General features: G+C 41.1%; 2 protein-coding genes across 4 annotated transcripts in view; both read right to left on the bottom strand.

Moving 5' to 3' along the window:
* Window positions 1-1,520, bottom strand: part of LOC135112378 (probable helicase with zinc finger domain) — a 23,498-nt gene extending 21,978 nt beyond the window's left edge. For 2 of the 3 annotated variants that reach the window (XM_064026781.1, XM_064026783.1), the window contains exon 1: window positions 1,394-1,518. The gene's annotated coding sequence lies outside the window, so the exon portion shown is untranslated. Of the gene's footprint in view, window positions 1-1,393 lie in introns of all 3 variants that reach the window. The other variant, XM_064026782.1, reaches the window with a different exon arrangement.
* Window positions 1,521-2,906: 1,386 nt separating this feature from the next.
* Window positions 2,907-22,573, bottom strand: LOC135112374 (nuclear pore complex protein Nup214-like). Its single transcript, XM_064026776.1, has 21 exons — window positions 22,407-22,573; window positions 18,409-18,544; window positions 17,280-17,458; window positions 16,955-17,136; window positions 16,312-16,517; window positions 15,634-15,754; window positions 15,121-15,320; window positions 14,490-14,757; window positions 13,779-14,223; window positions 13,171-13,358; window positions 12,774-12,935; window positions 10,979-11,143; window positions 10,084-10,230; window positions 6,967-9,948; window positions 6,751-6,797; window positions 6,322-6,441; window positions 5,985-6,143; window positions 5,090-5,212; window positions 4,803-4,896; window positions 4,159-4,269; window positions 2,907-3,385 (listed from the first exon to the last, which is right to left on the bottom strand). Exons 1-21 carry the CDS (start codon window positions 22,437-22,439, stop codon window positions 3,358-3,360), a joined length of 6,096 nt encoding a protein of 2,031 aa, XP_063882846.1. The 5' UTR covers window positions 22,440-22,573; the 3' UTR covers window positions 2,907-3,357.
* Between the last annotated feature and the right edge of the window lie 152 nt (window positions 22,574-22,725).

Genomic DNA, 22,725 nt, shown 5'->3' with positions numbered 1-22,725 from the left:
CACCCTCACCTTTGATTAATATATATATATATATATATATATATATATATATATATATATATATATATATATATATATATATATATATATATATATATATATATATATATATATATATATATATTTTTTTTTTTTTTTTTTTTTTTTTTTTTTTTAAGGGGGACCAGATGTCTATCTTCCTCCAATTAGTGAGCAAGGTATAAACAATCATATGTGAAGAATTCATACCAATCAAAAAAAATACAAATGGCAAGACACAAAATGAAACAAAAAATATCTTTATGAGTGAAAATCTCAGTTGTTTTTACACTTCAAAAAATTTCAGAAAATCAACAAAAAGTCTGACAGTCTATTGTAAGGTATCAATGAAAACTATGATTAAATGGAAACTTCTCATATTTACAAAATTTCAAAAAAAAAAAAAAAAAAAAAAAAAGTGGAGAAAATTAAGGATGAAAAAACCGCATTTTTTCAGATAAAAAAATAAATAAAAAAAAATAAAAATAAATAAATAAATAAATAAATAAATATATATATATATATATATATATATATATATATATATATATATATATATATATATATATATATATATATATTAACAAAGTTTCTAAGGAATTTTATTAAAGTGATTAAAAATAAAGTCTATGAAACAAAAACAAAATTATTTGTTTTAGTCCCCCATACACATTCACCCAAAATTTAATGAAATTTACAGAGCATCACACATTTACACCAACAAACAACTTACTAAGATTTCAAAGCCATAGAAGATACCACATGCCCAGGAGGTCCCCACCTCCTTAATGGCACTCCTGTCCTTCCCTAAGCCACATCCTCCCTTGTCATAACCCAATGTTCCCTTATCTTAAGCCAATCCTAACCAGGCAAATTCCATGCTGGCCAAAAAAAAAACAAGGGCATTACCAAATTTCTAACAGTAATGCCACTCCAACCCTTCGCTCACCCCATCCTCCCTTACCCTGACCCAATCCTCCACCCTGGAATGCTCCGCTACCCTAAAAACACGCAGGTCACTGGGTTATATGTACTCCGGGTCACTGCCTAACTTAGTCTAAACCTAATGTCACTCCTACCCTTCCTTCACTCACATCCCTCTCTATTTTGACGCAATCCCCGTGTCCTGAATGCCCCGCTGGCTGAGGAGCTGTAGTTTTGTAAAAAGTTGCAGCCTTAACAGCGAGTCCCACACATATAAACACGTGGACTGCTCGTGACAGACAAGGGTGAGGACAATGCTATCCTTGCCGCGCCTTCCTCGCCGCCGCCTCCTCCTCTTCCTGCTACTGCCTCGTCTCTCACACCTCACACGCCTCACACGCCTCATTCAGCCGTCATGCACCGCCCAACACTGCCACACTGGTAAGCTTACGGGTCATGAAGAAGAAAGGAGTGTATCAGTGAGAACGTCTTCTTCTCTCGGCAGAGCAGAGAACGTAAACAAACATGGCTCGCGGGAGTGTGTGTGTGTGTGTACGTGCGTGAGTACGTGCGTGTGCAGTAAACACGACTCTATTGCTAGGTTTCCATACATCTGACTGTATCTGACTTATGTGTTAAATTTAAATGTAGTAAAATATATGTTTTCTTTTGGATCAATAAAAGCTTTGGTAAAGTTCTCACTACAGTTTGATTTGGTTTGTCACTACGAGGCTAAATTAAATGAAGAAAAAAAATCTATTTTATAATTCAAATTAGAATGTGGTGGAAAACATGTTTTCTTTTTGGTTCATGAAAATTTTGGCATATTTTCTTACTACAGGTTTATTTGGTTTTCCCTACGGCTATAGAATAAATAAATAAAAGTTATATATATATATATATATATATATATATATATATATATATATATATATATATATATATATATATATATATATATATATATATATATATATATATATATATATATATATATATACTGCATCTATAATTCATCACAAAACTGTCACCTATTCTTTTTTATCTTTTTTTCCTTTGCTGGCATGAGATTCTAAACAATATGACTTGTTTTCAGACTCCATATCTGCGCACTTACTAGGATTTATTCATTTTTTTTTTCTCTCTCTCTCTCTCTCTGCGGAGAGCGAACAGCCAAAACTTAATTTTGAGTGGGATGCTTGTTGCTGTACACGATGCATTCCTTCCCTCACACTTGTATTAGGTTGTGGTTTGATGGCTATGGAGGAGACAATAGACATGCCTCCACCTTCAGAAATAGGAAAAAAAAAGAAGACTGGCTACCCCTTGTAATTGTTATGGTGGGAAACTGTTATGTGAGCCTTGATAGTGCACATCCTTCACATACATTGATCACCATACAGCTCCTCTATAACTCTGTGACACTAGCAGAGCACAACACAAGCCTTGTTTTAACTTTTGTTGGCGGTCCTTAGAGCGATAACCAATGCTGGGTAGACTTTATTATTAAAAACAGAATATGTGACATGAGAGAATAGTGGGAAGCTAAATTGATGTAGGAATAATAATAATGACACACATCTTCTATTCACCTGTACACCAGACTGACATCCCCACAATGCTTCTCTGACAAAGCCAAACCCAAGGAAAAATATTCCACAATGCAGAGCTTGAACATCAAAGATAAACTGATCGGCAACTACATTATGACACATCTTCTATGTACCACTATGCCAGGGTGACATCCCCACAATGCGTTTCTCTGATAGGGTTGGTTATTTTCACACATCTTTCCATGGCAGCTTTTACAAGAACCTAAGAATATGACACAATAAGAAGACCTGCACAAGGAAGCTCATGGAAACTTAAAAGCTTATCATATGGTGGCCTCACCCACAAAGATGGGGAATATTCACTAATGTGCAAACACAGCAGTTCAAATTTCTGGGCAAAAAATAAACATGTAATTTGAGTAACTTTTATTTCCAGTAAAAATAATCTATATGGAACAACTGAACTTTATTGTAGATAATACCTCATAAATGCTATGTTGTTTTTTTTGGTTGCTGTTGCTAGTGATGAGTTTATGGAAAGACAGACTGCAACAGCAGAACCAGTGAGGGAACCAAACAGTAGCACAGACACCAGACTCAGTGCACAACCAAACAGATTTGTCCTATGCATGATAAAAGATATTTTGGCAACTAACGAAAGTCACAGCTATAGAACCTAAACAACACTGATAAAAAAAAAGATGTAAAATCTATGATTGACAGATACATTTGGACAAATAAACTTTTTTTCTATAAACAATCCATCAGTCATGTCTTGCATAAAATCTTCTGTTGCTGCAACTCAACATCAACGAGTGGAATCTAATCAGTCTTGCACGGGAGGGATAGGAGAGCAGAAACCTCAGCGCCAGGCAGAGAAATTACTTCCACTGGAAAATAAAGATAAATAACAAAATTTTGGATGAAGCTGAAATCCTATCAGTAAGGCATCAATGAGAGGTGTAGAGAGCACTGAACTATAGCACAGAAGTATCAAAATGGTTCAAAACACACAGGTTATGACAGCTATTTGAGCCTTCTATACTAAAGTAGTAGTATTTCTCTCATTCCTGAATGGAAAAATGAGGCATAGGTCATTAGTTACAAAATGATACACAAATGGAAATATAGTGCTAACTCATGTTTCAAATATAATACACATGAATGGTAATATGTCAGCTCACTTAGTGCATCATATGAAAGAAATAAATAATTACATAAGCAATGTGGGAGAAAGTTGTAATGAGACTTAAGAAACAATAAAATGATTACAGCCAGACCTACATGATATATTAAGGAAAAAAATAATGTAAAGTGTATCTACTTGAAAAGAAAACTAAAAGATGCTGACTGATTTAGAGCCAAGATTTTCCCCACAAATGCTTGCCAACAGAAACCAGGCCAGGCAGCTGAGCTGCAGTAACAGAAACCCTCTTGTGTAAGTGTTGGCTGTGTGACACTGATTTAACTCTGGCACTGTGTCTGTTCATCCAAGTGTTGGCTGTGTAAGTGCTGTAATTCTGACTCTACTCATGTACCTTCTTCCACAAGTTTAATTTTCTTTCTTTAATGTTTTCACATTGTCTCCCCTAACCTCTCATCAGGCTTTTATTTCAGTTGGTAATAATGTGATAGTATAATGGAACTATGCCTCTCTATTTACCTTCCAAAGGTGCCTCCTCCTCCTCCAGTGCCAAAGGCTCCTCCTGATTGCTGATCAGGGCTCTGCTGTGCAAGGCTACCAAAAGTTGCAGTGTTGCTCTGGTTGGCAAAGCTGGAAGCATTACATGCAGTAAGTTTAGTGCATTATGCAGCATTAACTGGATTACAATGAAGGTGGAGAGTGCAGGTTAGATGAAGAGAACATGGACACCTGAGCATCACATCCAAGTGGACATCATTCATATTCACACACACTATACTGCACTGTTATTTGTGTTCACAAAATACCAAAACCATATGGTGTTGATGTCACGGAAACAGTGTTATGTGTTGATTAATGTATGGATCAAGTGAGAAATGCAAAGAACTGGTGTTGGAAGAGAGTTGGCTGATGGAGTAGAGCAGTGTTATGATGGTTTAGCAGTGTACAGAGAATGGAAGGAGACTGAAAGGGGATGACAAATGCTCTGCTATGTGGAGTGTAAGATGAACTCAGATAGGAAGGATGAAGGATATAAAGATAGATGGATAAATATAGATAGATAGATAGGTATCCAATCTAAAATTAGAAAAGATATAATTTCAAAGGAAAGAAAAACAGAACTAATGAGATGTCAAATGAAGTAATATTTCAAATAAACTCACCTGCCAAAGCCACCAGTGCTGGGGGATGAGGCACCAGCAAGGGAGCCAAATGTAGCACCACCTGAGGAGGCAAAGGAGCTGAAGCCACCACCACCTGTGCAAAGGCAACACAATGATGAATGTACAGATGGAGAGAATACAAATACCACAACATAGCCAAAGATCAGCCATGAGTTTATGGCTAAGTCAGATTAAAGTATGTATGGAGGCAAGCTTCATTCTAATCCTACAAATCACAACTAGGTAAATGTGACTTGGTAAGTCCAAGCAATTACTGGGAGCCTCACCTGTAGGTGTGTTCTTCAGTGGGGATGAGAATGTTGATGAGCCTCCAAAGACTGGAGATGAGCCAAAGGTGGGACTTCCCCCAAAGGATGGGCTGCCCCCAAAAGTTGGGTTCCCGCCAAATGCTACAAATGAAAGAAATTGAACTGTGAAAATTTTTTTCTTTTACATTTATTGGCATATCTTCAATTTCTGATCTAATCAGAGAGAGAGAGAGAGAGAGAGAGAGAGAGAGAGAGAGAGAGAGAGAGAGAGAGAGAGAGAGAGAGAGAGAGAGAGAGAGAGAGAGAGAGAGAGAGAGAGAGAGAGAGAGAGAGAGAGAGAGAGAGAGAGTTTCCTATGATAACCAAAGATGATCTGAGTGGCGTGGGTTAACTGCCTTGCCTAAAATATAAATATATCATCATCCACACTGATTTCCAAATAGCTTTGGGTAGCAGCCATTATAATTTGGCATGATGCAATGGCAAGCCACAAGTGTTGGGCATAAGTCATTGAAGGTGGAAAGAGCTGGTCAGGGAAGAGGCTAAATCTTCCGGAATCAGCAACTTTCTCTTGACTTATCAACCCATCTACGATTAACTTATAATAATTAATATTTTTACAAAGGCAGCAGTGTTAATAAAGGCAACTAAGGGAGCAGAAAATTCCATAAACTTTCACTCTTACAATTATGGGCATTTCACAGACTGGTGCACTATTGAGATGAGACAGCAAAGGTGCAACCTGAATTATTTACATGCTGTACATGCTGGGTTAAACTGTGTAACTAAACCCAAAAGATTTTGAGCCATGACACTGAAGAAATGCAACTTCATAAGTAAAGACACAAAAATAATGATAACTATGACCATAATGATGATGATAATGATGATGGTCACCATAACCAGCACCTACCTGGTGACTGAGGTGTGGTGACAGCAAATCCTGTGTTGGCCACAGGGCCTGCACCACTACTGAAGCTGCCACTGCCAACTGTGCCACTGTTGCCAGCCCCTCCAAACACACTGCTTTGAAATGGACTGGTGGTGCTGCTGCTGCTATTACCAAACAAGCCTGGAGAAACAGTAAGCTTGGCAGGAGGCCAATTTTGCAAAATTTTTCATTTTCTCATTTAGACAATCATATGCTGCACTATAGGCAAATGCACTGTCTTATCTCACACACTCTACCACTCATGTAAAGTTGGGAGATCCCTATAAACAGAACAGAAAATTCACACATGGCTTCTTACTGGTTTGTGGTGTAGTAGCAGACAGAGACACTCCTCCAAAAACATTCTTGTTGGCATTCTCTGCATTGGGTTTGCTGCCTAGGCCACTGAAGAAGCCTCCTCCTCCACCTCCTCCTGACCCTGACATGGAAGAAAAGTTGTGAACATATGTCAGGTAGTGGTGTCTCAAAGCTCAACTCTGCCTCCTTGACTTTTAAGTCTGGAACAGATTCCTACCATCCCTTGGCCTGGAGCAAGATAGCCCATTACTGTGACTGATTGCTCCATCATTCACACTCCACATAACCCTTAATATTTCCTAAACGTTTATTTACTTCTTTGTAAATTTGACTGCTTTTTCTTACATAGACCATAAAAGTAACATCCATTTCTAGATATCTACATTACTAAAAGTTCTAATTAAGTGAGAGGTATCCAACACCTACTCACCAAATGCCGATGAGCCTCCAAAGGGTGATGCCTCTGCTTTGGATGTGCTGCAATGAAAAACAAAAATGTTATCAGTGAGATAATAACTCAAAGTAGAAAAGAAATGACGAAACATCATAGCAAGGATTGCATTTTCAGTAATGGATTTCAGACATAGCAGTTCAATCTTAGAGGAAGCACTTAAGCATACAAAGGTCAGGCAATACTGCAGCCCACCTGACAGAGGCAAATGGTGACGTGGTGGCAGCAGATGTCTGGCCAAACATGGATCCTGAGGAGGTGTTTCCAAAGAGTGACTGTCCTGCTGCTGAGCCACCAAATATACTGCCAGGAGTTGAGGATGCACCAAATGTTCCGGTGCTCTGGCCTCCCCCACCAAAAAGGGAGTTCTGTGGAGGTGCTGTGCCTCCAAACACCAAACCTGGGGTGCTCTGCCCAAACACTGTGTTGGTAGTGCTGGCTGCAGCAGTGGTGGCAGGAGTGAGAGAAGGAGCAGAGGAGGCAGCAGGGGAAGTGAAGGCAGAGCTGGAGGTTGACAGGCTAGTGAAGGCTGAGGTGGAGGTAGTGGATGAGGCACTGAAGATTCCTCCAGGTGAGAATGGGGCTCCAGTAGCTGTGCTTGTTGCTTGAGTGGAAAAGAGAGATGGAGTGGCAGAGGTGGCTGGGTTAGCAGACCCTGAGCCTCCACCTGGTGTGAAAGCCAGATTGAAGGAGGAGGCCTCACCAGCAGGAGGGGAAGAGAAGAGCCCTGTGGTGAGAGCTGGGGGAGAGGAGGAAGCAGGGATGGAAGTGGAAGCAGCTGTGGTGGTAGTGGAGGTGGAGCTTATGGAAGGTGATCCAGAACCTTCTCTTCCAAACAGGGTACTGGTACTGCCTGCACTGCCTCCTCCTCCTCCTGCTGCTGCCCCAAAAATGCTAGGAGTCACTGCACTGGTCTGGGCTGGACTCCCAAAAATGCTGTCACTTGTTGATGCAGATCCAAAAATGTTTCCTGAACCTGTACTTGTTGAGGTTGTCCCAAATATGCTCCCGGTTTGTGCACTGGTTGTTGTGCAAAACAAGTTTCCAGATGTGCTTGCAGTTCCAAAGATACTTCCAGCTGTAGTCTTCACTCCAAAAATAGTTCCATTAGTTGCTGTGGTTGTAGCAGCTGTGGACGCCCCAAAAATGCTGTCGGAGGTTGTTGAGGTAGCTGTTCCAAATAAGCCTGCAGTAGCAGCTGTAGCTGCTGTGGTTGCTGTACTTGAGTCTGATGCTGTTGTTGTTCCCAAAATGGTTACACCAGCTGTAGATATTCCTGAATTTCCAAACATGGTTGCAGATGTAGTAGGACTACTACTACTACTACTAACAGTGCTGGTAATAGTAGAAGTGGTGCTAGTAGTAGTAGAAGCAGCAGCAGGAGCAGCTGTAGTTGTTGCTCCAAAAATACCAGTAGATCCTGATATTCCAAAAAGGCTCCCACTGCTGGTAGATGCAGTTCCAAATATGCTTCCTGAAGCAGCAGTGGATGAGCCTCCAAAAATGCTTGCAGATGTGGCTGAAGTCCCAAAAACAGTCCCACCACTGGAGGCTTTTGTGTCTCCAAAAATGCTCCCAGATGATGCAGATGGTGCAGTCCCCAAACTGTTTCCAGCAGTTGTTGTTGTTGATGTCTTTCCAAAAAGACTACTGGAAGTCACTGTTATTGTTAATGTATTTACGGTTGCTGTTTCAGTTCCCAAAAGACCTTTACTAGAAGATGCAGTACTTTTAGCCCCAAAGAGGGTACCTGAAGCTGTTACAGGAGCATTAAAAACACTCCCTGTGGCTGCAGTACCTGTAGCAGATGCAAAGAAGCTCCCAGAATCAGTGGTAGGTGTCACAAACAGTACCCCAGATGAGGGTGTGGCAGCAGCAGCACTGGTGGTAGTGATGGTGGTGGATGTAGAGGATGATCCAAGGAGACCTGATTCTACAGAAGTCTTGTTTGCAAAGAAACCACTGCTGGAAGAAGATACACCACTGAACATGTTGCTACTACCACCCCCAAAGAAGCTTCCTGAATTTGCTGAGAACAGACTGGGTTGGGAAGTGGAGCTAGGTGGTGGGAGGGAAGCTTCCTTATTGACAGCCATGTCTCCTGTCCTCTCAGCCAGCTGCTCTGAACTTTCTGGGAAGCTTGGAGTCCCAGAAGTACTCACACCACCCCCAATGACAGTGGCATTTGAGGCAGTGTCAGAGTCTGTTGAAGATGAAGATGATGTTGACTCTGTTTCTGCCACAGAAGCAAGATGAGGAGTGGTGAAGGACTCAGGAACACTCATAGCACCGAGGACAGAACTGCTGCTTGCTGCCTCAGAGACACTTGGAACCTTGGAGGTGGATGATGCTGCAGTGCTGGCCACCTTGTCTAGAGAGGCTACTGAAGTTTCTACTTTTTCAGAAAATGGACTGTAAGACTCACTAACATATGTTGGAAGTTTGAAAAAAAGACTACCTTTGACTTCAGTCTTATGTGAAACTTCACTACTAACAGCCTGAGGAAAACCGGTGTTTTCTAATGTTGCTGTAGGAGGCTTAAATAATGGACTGGAACTCCCAGCTAAGTTCTGTGACAATGGCTGCTGAGTCACACTGCCTTGAGAAGCCACAGTGGGTGGGGCAAACTGTGTAAAGGAAAAAGCAGGTGTTGTTTTTGAGAGAGCAGATGTGACAGGCTTGAAAGTTCCCTGGAGAGGCCCTGAAGTCACAGTTACAGGGGCCTTCAGACCTCCAGAGGAAGATCCTCCAACACCAAATCCTTGAAAAGCTGTTTTGCTTTCAGTGGGTAATACTGTCCCTGGGGATTTTGTCTCAGAGGCCCCTTTGGTTGGCACCTCAGACACCAGACGTGAGAGAGCTCGCAAAGGACTGGCAGGCCTGGTGCCTTGCGTCAGCCTGTTGTCTGGGGTCTGTGGTGGCGTGATGTCTTCGTACTGTGGCTCAGGTGGTGCTGGTGCTGCTTTACTTCCTTGCATCATATCTGCCTCTGAGGTACTTCCTGCTTGGGGAGTGACAGATATCTGATTGTTCGGCATGGGTGTTGAGAATATCTGAGGCTCAAATGAGTGTCCCTTGTTAGTGGTAAAGGAAGAGCGAGGAGAGCCTTCCTGGCTGTTTCCTTGGGAGAGGTCCTCCAGGGAACTCAGATTCATGCAGGGTAGGTTGGAACACTTTCTGTCAGACAAGAACACAAAAACAAATAAGTAAATAGATAATAGAAGAAGTAAGAGATTATCTTCTATGTATTTCTATATAATTCAATTAAAAATTAAAAAATTAAAAAGATGGATAGAAAACATAGGTACTTACCTTAGAGGGATGAAATTTCTACGTGACAGAACTTTCTGTAAGTTTTCCTGCTTCCCTGGAGAAAGCATCTTGAAGGGAGACGAGAGATCAGGGGTGGAGATGGAGGTTTCCCGCAACGATCTCTCCAGAGTGGCCATAATCTCATCACTGTTTGTAGCAAGAACAAATCATTCATGTTAAACTTACTGCTGAACTAAATATTATTACTTTCAGACATACACACTAAGAACTAAGAAACCAATTAATCTCTATATTACAGGTAGCCAAAACACCATATTTACATACATAGATTTACTAGCATTCCCTCACATCTTTGCCTCTAGGAGACAGAACACCAATCCTCACCCAAACATACTCTTACAGTTATACGGCAAATTCAATAAAATCTGCACCAGTGTCAAACAGAAGAGCTGGTTTGTCTGTTATAATATTAGGACCATCCCCTTCCCACTCCTTTCCTTAATCTGCTGCACCATAAAACATAATACATCCATCCCCTTCCCTAAACCTGAACTAATGAGCTGATACATACAACAGCATCTGCTGATACAATACAACAGAATCTTCCTTCCAGGCCATGTCTCCATTCATGCTATCATTCACAGATGTTCAACATTCATCCCAATCACATGCAACCAGTTTTCTTTGCTCCATAGACATCTTTTTCCAGCTTTTCGACACTGAACTTCATTTTGTCATGCAGTGCACTTTATTTGCACCCAAATCACAGCTAATTATCCACTCAACCTAAAGCTGTTTTTCCATCTCTTGTACTGCTATAATAGTCTCACTGTTTTTGTGAGGGTCACAACTATGTGCACTATCCCCTATATCTGCAGTGTTTCCAGCATACGAAACTTCAACAACTGATATGAGCAATGATGCCTCTACTTACTCTTCCTGGTGTGTCTGTGGGGCTGCCAGACCACTGAGGGAGTGGAGGTGGAGGTCCTTGATTCGTTCACATAATGAGTCCACTCGCTGCTCACAGACCTTCCTTGCATAGAGGCACTTCTTCAAGGCTTGGTACAGTTTCTCTGAGGGTGGAAGCTCCTTTTTTCTGAAAGTGTTAGTTTAAGGATAATTATTCTATACCATTCATTAACCTTATTTTCAGCACAATTTTATTTTCTTCAATGTGTTATGGTGCTGAGTACACTTATGTCTTTCTCTTCAATTATCCATCATACTGATAAGTCTTACTGTACATGATAATCATCATTGTTCTCTGTAAGGGAATGCTTGTGAATGTGATGAAAAGTTTTAATATGATTACATTTGTATTGAAAATAAATCTAATGATAAACTGACACGTACAATGGGAAAAAACACCATTCTGCACAAATTTCCATCTAAACCATACATAAAATTAAGGTTTATCCCACAAAGCAGCTCTTACACTCAACATTATGTATCAAACAACATTACTAAATATCTATTGTTTACAGTAACCCCGCAAGTTTCATGGTATCCAAGTTTTGCAATCCTCAAGTCTTGCATTGTGTCCTAAATTCTTACCATTCCAACTTTTGTGCATTATTTCCTTGAGTGTTGTACTTTTGTCGTGTATGGGTAACACATTTGTACCACTGGCATTGCAGATAGCAAAAGTAAATACATGCATGCTATGTATTGTATACACATTTCTGTGTAGAGTTCACATACTTAAACATACAAATTCTTTATGTGGACAAACCACTTATTAGCCACAACACTAGTCATGCTGGATTGCACACAAGAGAAGGGGAGAGGACAACAGTGCTGTCATACTGTGAAAAACACACAAACAAGTGAGACATGTCCCACTTTTGTGGTGGATGTGATGGCACTGCACCACAAAATCACTCCAGATGTAGGGAAAAAACATACACCCACACAGTTTCAGATGTGATGGTGCTGCACTGCCACACTGCCAGATGTGAGGACAAAATACTCACTCACACAGTTTTAGATGTATTGGAGCTGCACTGCCAAATATGAGCAGAGCAAACAAACACACACACACACAGTTTTACATGCCATGGCACTGCACTGCTGAATCACACTGCATGTGAGGACAAAACACACACACTCTTACACAGTTTTAGATGCCATGGTGCTGCAATGCTGCACCGCTGAATCACGTCATGAATGTGAGAAGAAAACACACACACATTCACACAAGTTTTACATTCTTATAAATACCCTGAGCTTTGCGATCCTTAAGTTTAATGCCATACCTTCAGAAGAAAGCAATTGCGAAACTTGAGAGGGTACTGTATATACCAGGCTGCCAATCCCACATGTGGCTCAGACAAACCATCACACACTCACACTATTGGCCACAATGGGCCCTGGTGGAAAGGTGAAAACACTCATCAATAACATACATACTTACATATACCAAGGCTGTCTCCTCCAAAAAGAGGCATACCCAGATGAGGCACATAACCTTCACACCACTCTCTTTGCCATTTAGCCTGCACTGGAGCAAAGTACTCCTCTCCTCACTTTACAGTGATCAGCTACACAGCATGGACAATTAGACCTGGAACGAGAGAGAGAGAGAGAGAGAGAGAGAGAGAGAGAGAGAGAGAGAGAGAGAGAGAGAGAGAGAGAGAGAGAGAGAGAGAGAGAGAGAGAGAGAGAGAGAGAGAGAGAGAGAGAGAGAGAGAGAGAACAATAACCTTGAGACCATCCCAGACACTCACTTCTTTTTGTTTTGCTCATTCCTGTATGTGGCCCAATCCAGGTGAAGGCGGGTGTTAATCTCAGCTAGTTGGCTCTGCAGGTACTGGTACAGTGAGCGAATCTCCTCCATCTGCTTGCGGCTGTGTGGGTCCAATGTCTGCAGTTGCAACATTAAGCGGTGCCTGGGGAAAGGGACACAGAAAATAGAGCAGTGAGGAAGAAATGAAGAGGATACAAGGAGTGCAAGTGCATACATGGAGGGATTATTGATATGGCCTTGGATGGAGTTTTTGTTTAACAAGTGTATGATTATAATGTTGATAATAAGGCATTTCTGTGTAATACTGTTCAAAATTACTACTTTCCTCATTTCTTTCTTTTCTTGGTGAATAAATAATTAACGTTTTGGAAACACACCGAGGATTCTTGCTCTTGACGACTTGGGCTTCTGCTTCCTCAGCTAGAATGAAACCCTCCAGGACATCAGAGTGAAGCTGCCCCACCTCTCCCTTGAGCTCTGATGTGGTGGAGTTCATCTCATTCACCCACTCTGCAGTCTCACCCAGGAAACACCTTAGCTCACTCATCTCCTCTTGTCCACCAACCTTGAGAAATAATAATTATTATTATTTCTCACATTTTTATCTGATCTTATGCATCCTGAACCTCAATCAGAGTTTCCTACAGCACCACTCTCTCCTAACTGTTGCTAGGTAGACATGATTCATACATATATTTGATCTCTCTCTCTCTCTCTCTCTCTCTCTCTCTCTCTCTCTCTCTCTCTCTCTCTCTCTCTCTCTCTCTCTCTCTCTCTCTCTCTCAAATATTCTAGGTGAGATGAAGGGGTGTTACATGCAAGGAGAATTTAGATAGGGTAAGGAATGTCAGGATCATGATTTTTACTTTCAGGGGAATAGTTAAGCACTGTCAAAAGTGAAGACAATTTGTGTTGCATTCACAGAACTTGATAAAGTGTGTGTGTGTGTGTGTGTGTGTGTGTGTGTGCAGCTCCTCCCACACACCTGGTTAGGCAGGTCCCCTATGTTTAGGTGTTCCTTCAGCTCCTCCTCAAACCTGGTTTCGACTGCCTTGATGTCAGGGATAACAGGAGGCTGTGGCTTGGTGTCAGGCAAGATGGTACCATGTGGAGCCGCTGCTGGAGTGATCTGCCGATTCAAGGGAAAAGATGATTTGTCCTGTGATGTGGTGGTGGCTTGTGGCAGCTTGGGGATACTGGCAGGAGCAGCCAGGGTGGGCTTGGTAGTCTCAGTTGTTCTTTCTAGGTTAAACATGGGAGAAGCTGGTTCAGTCTTGGCAAAAAGACTTGTTGTCAGTGGCGAAGGCTGACTTTGGGGTAGTTTGAAATTGGCACTAAGACTTTGTAGTGAAGAGGCTGGGGCAGGACTAGAGGACTGTGCTGGTGCATTAAAACTGAAAGTGTCCACCTTCTGTGTGGCTGATGATGTACTGCAAGATATAGAAATAATATTAGTACTTCATAACAAAAAAGCTGTTTACTTATTATGATACAAAGTATTTCATATTTTCATCTAATTATTCTAAACCTTTCTCATGAATGTAAATATAAGATCGTTAAATTTATTTATTATGAATTAAGCAATCTTAAATGATACATCTCACATCCTTGCAGAATTGTTTGTCCTAAATGCATGAGTTCCACAACTTCCATAAAAAAGGCAATCAATCAAAGAAATATTCTATCTGTCTCTCACCTTAGACCCAAGGGAGTTGGTACTGCAGGAAAGGCAGTCCTGGTCTCTGGGGCAACAGAGGCCAATGATGGAACAGCTGGCTTGTCCACAGAATAACTGCTGACTCCTCCAAACTGCTGAGGCGTGCGCACTCCACTGGTTGGTAGACTCTCCTGGGGCATGGTCAAGGACTCTGCACCAGACTTCTCATTGACCACATGGAAGAGGTTGAGTTCTCCCCCCGTGGAAAGAGTGCACATGACAGGACACGGGCCGGAAACTTTGTTGTCTGGAACAATTTGCTCATGGCAATGAGTTATGCATGTTACATAAGGGTCTGTCAACATAACTTGGCATGTTACAAGAGGGCAAGTGCCAAAGACAAAGAGTGAGAAAATAAATAAATAAAAATAAAAATAAAAATAAAAATAAAAATAAATAAATAAATAAATAAATAATTAAATAAATAAATAATTTAAATCATAAAAATACTATATACCTAAATATGAGTACTGAAATTAATGTTCTAGACAAGAATACAACTATAATATATTCATGGTAGTTGGGCTTTAAATTAAAGCAAAGTAGAACATTTCTTGAGTAACTACAAAACAAGCAATGTCAAAGGACTCCTGGCCTTCCCTATACATACCTTTGGCTGTGAAGGTCTTCTGGGAGGTGAAATCAACCGCCAGGCCGAGAGGGAAGGTTTCCTTAGTGATGGAAACGTTATGCACTGCAGCGACACACCCTTCATCTATCTCATACTCACACCAACCATCGCCACCCTTAGCAGACCGGCCCAAGACAGCCATTGTCACAGCACGAGACGACAGCAGACAAAGCAAAGACCTGGCAGGAAATGAGAACTTAAAAGTCTATAAAAATCAGTAATGTAATTATATAAAACGCACATAGGTGCTAGCTATTGTGGAAACATATTTAGGACAGCAGGCAATAAAACAGCAAATATGAGCACAAGGCAGATATTTACAAAGGTGCTGTTGTACTTGACATACAAACTGCACATTCTCAGCATTCTATGATATATATTGAAGTTAAAAAAAAACATGTAAATATTGGACTTTCATATTTTACAATCCACCATGAATTTGTTGCAGACTTAGAAGTGAAGTATATGTATTAAGAATCCATGGATTCTCACCACTCAGGGAAGAAGAAGGGGTAGAACATTGGTGCCCTTGGGCCTTCGTTGTAGTTGCAGATATACTCATAAGCAACAAACTCTGGCTCCTTGGCTTTTGGTGCATTGACATACATTATTACTGTGGAGGAACAATAAAGGCCCATTAAACCAAAGCTGATACTGTGGGCAAGAAAATAAAAATAAAAGTAAACCACTGATATTAAAAGGTTAAAAACTTCAGTTTCTTCATCTTATAAAATCTTTAGTAAGAGATTAAGGTATTCACTCTACTCACCTAGTGAAGTCAAGTATATTGAACAGAAAAGTAGTATTATGTAGACATACTTCTGTTTCATCCATCAATACACTTGTTTCTGAATGTTCTGCTTATCACGTGACCCAAAACTAGTGTGCATGTGAATGTCAATGTGACTATAGCTATCAGATATGAATGAGTCATAAGCAAAATCCATGCATTCTGTATTGTCTTGCAAATATGAAATACAACATCCTTTTACAACAGTAATGAATTATCTACACGATCATGAGTCATTACTGAATGTACAAGATGAGCAAAACATTAGTGGAAAGTCTTCCAAGAGTTGTGCTTCAGAATCACAGTTATGCACAACAGCACAGCAACTCAGGAACCTCTCTATGCTGCCAATGAGAAAATAAGTTTTTTCATCAACCTACCATGAGCTCCCTCCTCAACTGAGCTCTTGTAGCCAATGAAAAATTCTGTGTTGGTGAACCAGGTGATGCTGAGCACAGCACCGATTTCATTCATGGGTGGCCGCTGGATGGTGCGCACAGCTGTCAGGTCCGGTTTGAACAGCTTCAGGGTGCCGTCTTCTAGGCCCACGGTCAGCTGCTTCCCCTTGGGTGACCATCCCAGTGCCCTTGCACCACACAACAATTAACAGTAACTCTTACAACAGTGTTCATCACAACTGTAAGCTAGATTACTAATTACTAGTGGCAACAGTAACCCATTTTCCTGACTAACAATTCTTAACCAACAATAATGTTTCAATTACATAGTCTGCACAATGAATTTTGCACAGCAGAAAGCTTCCCAGTCTCTTGTTTTGCACAACTCAATCAACTAATCCTTTTAATATTGTTGCTTTTCACTGATTCCCCCCAAACATCACCTCATTTATGTCACTCCTATGCTGTGCTCAAACACATCAAAGAGATTCTTTAGGCATTATCTCAGTTAAGCAGGACATGAAGATGCATTAAATATTTTTTTTTCCATGGAATAACTCTGACTAGATTCTAGGTAAACCTTAGTACTGTACTACTTTTTTGGCAGCAAGATGCCTCCTCTTACCTTGCCTGAATGTTCTCTGACTTCACTTCCACTTGGTTCTCTTTGAGGGTGAGAAGTGAAAGGGATGAGGGTGAGATGGCCAGGGCCACACTGCTGGGGTCCATGGGGTTCCAAGTGAGTCCATGGACCTGGCCACCAGCCCCATCCAGAGCCACACTCACCAGGGGGGTTTGTTCCCCACACTACAAAAATCAGAAATGAAGTACAGCATTACTGCATACACAGAAAATCATAATATTATAGAGACTTGCATTATTCTCAGAAATCTCTCCCCATAAACTCATACAAATTTTCTGCAACAGGGCAAAGCTAAATTTTGACTTACACCAGGCACAAGGCTGCGAATCTCATAGAAGAGTGCATGAGGGACCTGTTTGTGGAGGATGACCACCAGCAGGGTGAGACCATCACAGCTGCAGGCTACGTGAGTCACCTGAGCACCAACACCAATGGTGGTGAGAGGGCCACCCGCCACTCCTTCAAACAGTGTCTTTGATTCAAAGACTGTGGAAAGAAGACATTCAGGCACAGTCAGCTCCCTACTTGATGAAGCAGCTTTCATACCTATATTACTAAAGTGGTACTAGTCATCTTTTTTCATGGCAGCTGTCATTGGCTAGAGCTGCCTTTGATGTGTATCTTAGGCCCACCTTCTTCCTTTCTCCCCCTCAACATTCCCCCCCCCCCTCTCTCTCTCTCTAGAAGTTAATCCAGAGACCCAAGGAAATGATGACCCCCCCTCATCTGTGCCACTTGTGTGTGTTTTACATATTGCAAAAACTGTCCTGAACATTTAAGTGAGAGAGAGAGAGAGAGAGAGAGAGAGAGAGAGAGAGAGAGAGAGAGAGAGAGAGAGAGAGAGAGAGAGAGAGAGAGAGAGAGAGAGAGAGAGAGAGAGAGAGAGAGGAAAGGATACAGGTCTACTGGAAGCTGTTTAGATGGTCAAACCACCTTCAGGACATTTGGATCACTTTGGTGGTGTGTGTGTGTGTGTGTGTGTGTGTGTGTGTGTGTGTGTGTGTGTGTGTGTATATATATATATATATATATATATATATATATATATATATATATATATATATATATATATATATATATATATATATATATATATATATATGCAAGATTATAACTGGTGATAAGAGTTTTGAAGACTTACCAGGCTGGAACTGATGAGAAAAAACATGCTCCCTGTTAAGTTCTTAATAGATAAATTCTTTCAGATGATTGTGGTAAAACTCCATGAATGTCAAGTTTTTTTAAGAATCTAAAATTTTTCATAATTGTTTACCTACTAAAAACTTATTTTTGTGTGTGGCATAAACACTCCTTCATTTTACATGTTTCCTAATATATTCCTCAGCCTCTCTGACATATTCTTTACACCAAAGACTAAAGAAAACTGTAAAATAAATAAATAAATAAAAATGAACAAAGATGACTCCAACAAATACCTTTAACCTGTGTCCCACAAGCTACAAAAATACGGCCAAACTTTGGGGTGGCGGCCACCAGGCTGCAGTCCCCAGCAGGAAGGGAGATCTCCTCTGGAGTGAAGACAGGAATGTGGCTGGAGATGAACCGAACATCCTGAAAGAGAGATGATTGTCATTCACAGAAAAATTGAGAAATGACACTGTTCAGCATTTCCAGAAGTAACTTTTAAAAAATATGTTATTCATTCACTCTGCAAGGACCAAACACAAGAGTTTTCATAAAATGCAACAGTGAACAGCATTCAAGTATTGCACAATGGACAGTGCATGTCCCTGCTGGAGCAGTCATTGCTGTGGGTCCTTCACCCTCTGCCTGGCACAGTGGAATGGGACAGACAGGATTCTTCAGTGTCAGAGAAATTACATTTTGGAACTCTCTTCCCCAGAATGCTGTTTCAGTCAAAACAGTATCTGGTTTCAAGGCATCCCTTTCTGCTCATCTTGGTGACCATCTTTTTAAAATTTATCAACATTTTTTATTTCTTAATTTTTTTACTGCTGCACATAATGCATTTTCTAGCTAATTGTGAAAGCTTTGTAAAGAACATAACACATATATAATATTGACAGGTTGGTGCATCAGTAGAGTGCAACTTTTGCTGGCCACCTGGGCTGTCAATCCCAGGTACCAGAAAGCCCACCAGGTGAGAGAACCATATGAGAGATGTGTCGCAACACCCTCCCCTTCTGAGCACTTTTTTATTTTTTTTAAATTTATTAATGAATTTATTTTTTTATGTAGGAGGGAAAAAAAAAAAAAAAAAAAAAAAAAAAAAAAGCCCACTGAGATGCCAGTACCAGAAAAGGGTCCTCTTGAAGGAACTCAAGTCATAGGAAGGTGGAAATACAGAAGCAGGCAGGGAGTTCCAGAGTTTACCAGAGAAAGGGATGAATGATTGAGAATACTGGTTAACTCTTGCATTAGAGAGGTGGACATAATAAGGGTGAGAGAAAGAAGAAAGTCTTGTGCAGCGAGACCATGGGAGGAGGGGAGGGATGCAGTTAGCAAGATCATAAGAGCAGTTAGCATGAAAATCGTGGTAGAAGACAGCTAGAGATGCAACATTGTGGCGATGAGAGAGAGGCTGAAGACAGTCAGTTAGAGAAGAGGAGTTGATGAGATGAAAAGCTTTTGATTCCACCCTGTCTGGAAGAACAGTATGAGTGGAACCCCTGCAGACATGTGAAGCATACTCCATACATGGACAGAAAAGGCCCTTGTACAGAGTTAGCAGTTGGGGGTGGGGGGAGGAGAAAAACTGGCAGAGACATCTCAGAAAGCCTAACTTCATAGAAGCTTGAGAATCACTGCTGGCTGCCTGGCCAGCTGCTGGAGCTGTGCAAGGTAGGGTGGAGTTAGCTGTTACAAGAATCAGAATACTTAATTATTTGAACTAACTATATTAATAATATATATATATATATATATATATATATATATATATATATATATATATATATATATATATATATATATATATATATATATATATATATATATATATATATATATATATATATATATATATATATATATATATATATATATATATATATATATTACTAACCAAATCTAACATCAACCTAACCTAAACTAACTTAACCCTTGTCTTTGTTTTAGTTTTTGTCTTCATAATTAAGCAAGAACTTCAAATAACTAAGTATTCTGATTCCCGTAACAGCTAACTTCACCCTACCCCTCACAGCTCCAGCAGCCAGCCAGGTAGCCAGCAGTGACCCTCAAGCACTCAGAAGGGGAGGGTGTCATGAGGAATGCATCAATTCATTAACCTTTAAACATTTTTTTCTTTGGTTTAACAAGTCTTTGGAAGTTGATATATATTGCATGACATTCTACAGCTTTAATTTTATCTGATATGTAAGTATTAACCTCGGGAAAAGAGGCATTTTTTTATGCAGTCTCACTGTGGAGAATGATAAACTCACATAAAAAAAAATAAAATAACAATAGTAATTGAATAAATAAACAGTTTCACATCCTTGAGCCTGTGGGATCATTCATTCCAGTCCTGGTCCAGGTTAATTTTTTTTTATGTAGGAGGGACACTAGCCAATGGCAACATAAATCTAATAGAAAAAAAAAGCCAGTAAGATGCCAGTCCCTGAATAGCTGTAAACGTAAAATAATTGGGCGGCACATGTCTAGTATGGCTGTAATAATACTCGAGTGTGGAGAAATTTGATATTTTCTAAGTCCAGCGAGCTCTGCACCGGTCAAGAGAAAACACTGAAATTATTTTCTTTTGTTTTTAATTGAGATTTGTGGGTAGCGGAATGTTAGGATTTCATGGTATCTACACACCAGATCCCTCCAATCACTCGCTGCCACTCGTGGGGCCATTTCTGAGGCCGCCAATTATAACTTTCCACGGTAGGTTCAGTTACACTTTTCATTTGTTTCAGAGACACATCAGTTATTCTGATAGAGGCTCAGTGTCATTTGTTAATAAGGCTACCCAGTGGAAGAAGGTGAAGCAAACAGTGCCAGTGTTCAGCAGGAAAAAAAGTTACTATGTGAGATATTTAGCATCAGTGATGGTCAAGATGTGATGTAGACGTAAGGAAGAGGTTCCACGTGTTTATTAAGGAAGCCGCCAAACTGTACCCACTTCCGTCGTCCTGAGAATCTCCACACAACACCAGCAAGGCATAATGGTATAATTTTTGAGGTCCCTTGGTAGGTTAGGTTATCGTCCTAGCAGCGGGGGATGGGTCCAGGGGAGGCAGCGCAGCCCCACCGGCTAGGTTAGATTAATGTCCAAGCAGGGATGGGGGGGATCTAGGGACTAGGATTGGTAATTGTCTAGAGTCCTTACCGGGCCTTATTACTGGTCTATTCACTTCAATTCTTTTACACATACCTTCACATGCACCTAAAACATCATTTTAAAGTGGGGGACAAATGCCCCCTTCCCTCTAGTCCAGCAAAATTGGGGACATGTGGGAAGGCGGGGTTTTTGGGTGGGGGAGACATAAATCAGCGAGCGATTTTCGGCCAGGTTAGGTTAGGTTAGGTTAGGTTAGGTTAACCTAACCTAACCTAACCTAACCTAACCTGGCCGAAAATCGCTCGCTGATTTATGTCTCCCCCACCCAAAAACCCCGCCTTCCCACATGTCCCCAATTTTGCTGGCCAGGTTAGGTTAGGTTAGGTTAGGTTAGGTTAGGTTAACCTAACCTAACCTAACCTAACTTAACCTAACCTAACCTAACCTAACCTGGCCGAAAATCGCTCGCTGATTTATGTCTCCCCCACCCAAAAACCCCGCCTTCCCACATGTCCCCAATTTTGCTGGACTAGAGGGAAGGGGGCATTTGTCCCCCACTTTAAAATGATGTTTTAGGTGCATGTGAAGGTATGTGTAAAAGAATTGAAGTGAATAGACCAGTAATAAGGCCCGGTAAGGACTCTAGACAATTACCCTAGGATTGACTAGGAAAATTCGAAATATTAAGGCAAATTTCATTAGATTTTTGAACGCCCATATTTCACCTATTCTTCATCCCCTCCCAAAACCCCCGATTCCCCACGGCCCCCAAGCTTGTTTGAGAGATTTGGGGAGGTTGGGAGGCCGGACTTCTTATCAAGAAATACCCCTGTCCTGAGTAAATATTGCATTCTTTGAACCGTAGCCTTGGTGGCGAGAGTGGCGGTGAGGACAAGGCATGTGAGTGTGGCAGTGACGAGCCTTGACTTCCTGCCTCCCTCCTTTGCACACAACTGTCACCACATCACCACACACCTTATTGACTAGTGCACGCAGCCAGACCACCACCCTGGCACTGGTACGATCTACCAGCCAGGCTCCCTGCTAAGCATGCCAAGAAAATGTGTAACATCACCAACTTTCGCAGCAAAATTTGAAAAGGTGAAGAAAATTACCTCACAAACTTCTCCATTCTCCACGTATCTAAGCTTCCCTAGTCTAACTTACAGCGTTCGGCTCACTATCCGGCGCGTACTCCATTTCGGGAGCAGTGCAGGCCGCCCCTGAGGCTTGTATGGTGATACAGGAGGCGCGGCAGGGACAGGCAAGAACAGGCAGGGACGGGAGACGCGGCGGTCACGGTGTGGCGAGGCATCAAAGCCATCAAGCAAGATTGTGCTTCTCTCACGGCGCACAGTTTGGCCTCAGACTCCACTGGACTGATTTTATTTCGATTTGATTTTATGTGATATGATTTAGTTTTGAATTTTTTATTCTCATGCTGCTGTCACTCCATACATAGATACACAAAGAGGCAAAGACGAAG

This window comes from Scylla paramamosain, chromosome 23 (assembly GCF_035594125.1).
Source record: "Scylla paramamosain isolate STU-SP2022 chromosome 23, ASM3559412v1, whole genome shotgun sequence".
NCBI classification, from domain to species: Eukaryota; Metazoa; Arthropoda; class Malacostraca; order Decapoda; family Portunidae; genus Scylla; species Scylla paramamosain.
The sequence above is the reverse complement of the archived record's forward strand: the minus strand, read 5'-3'. Positions and strand labels throughout refer to the sequence as shown.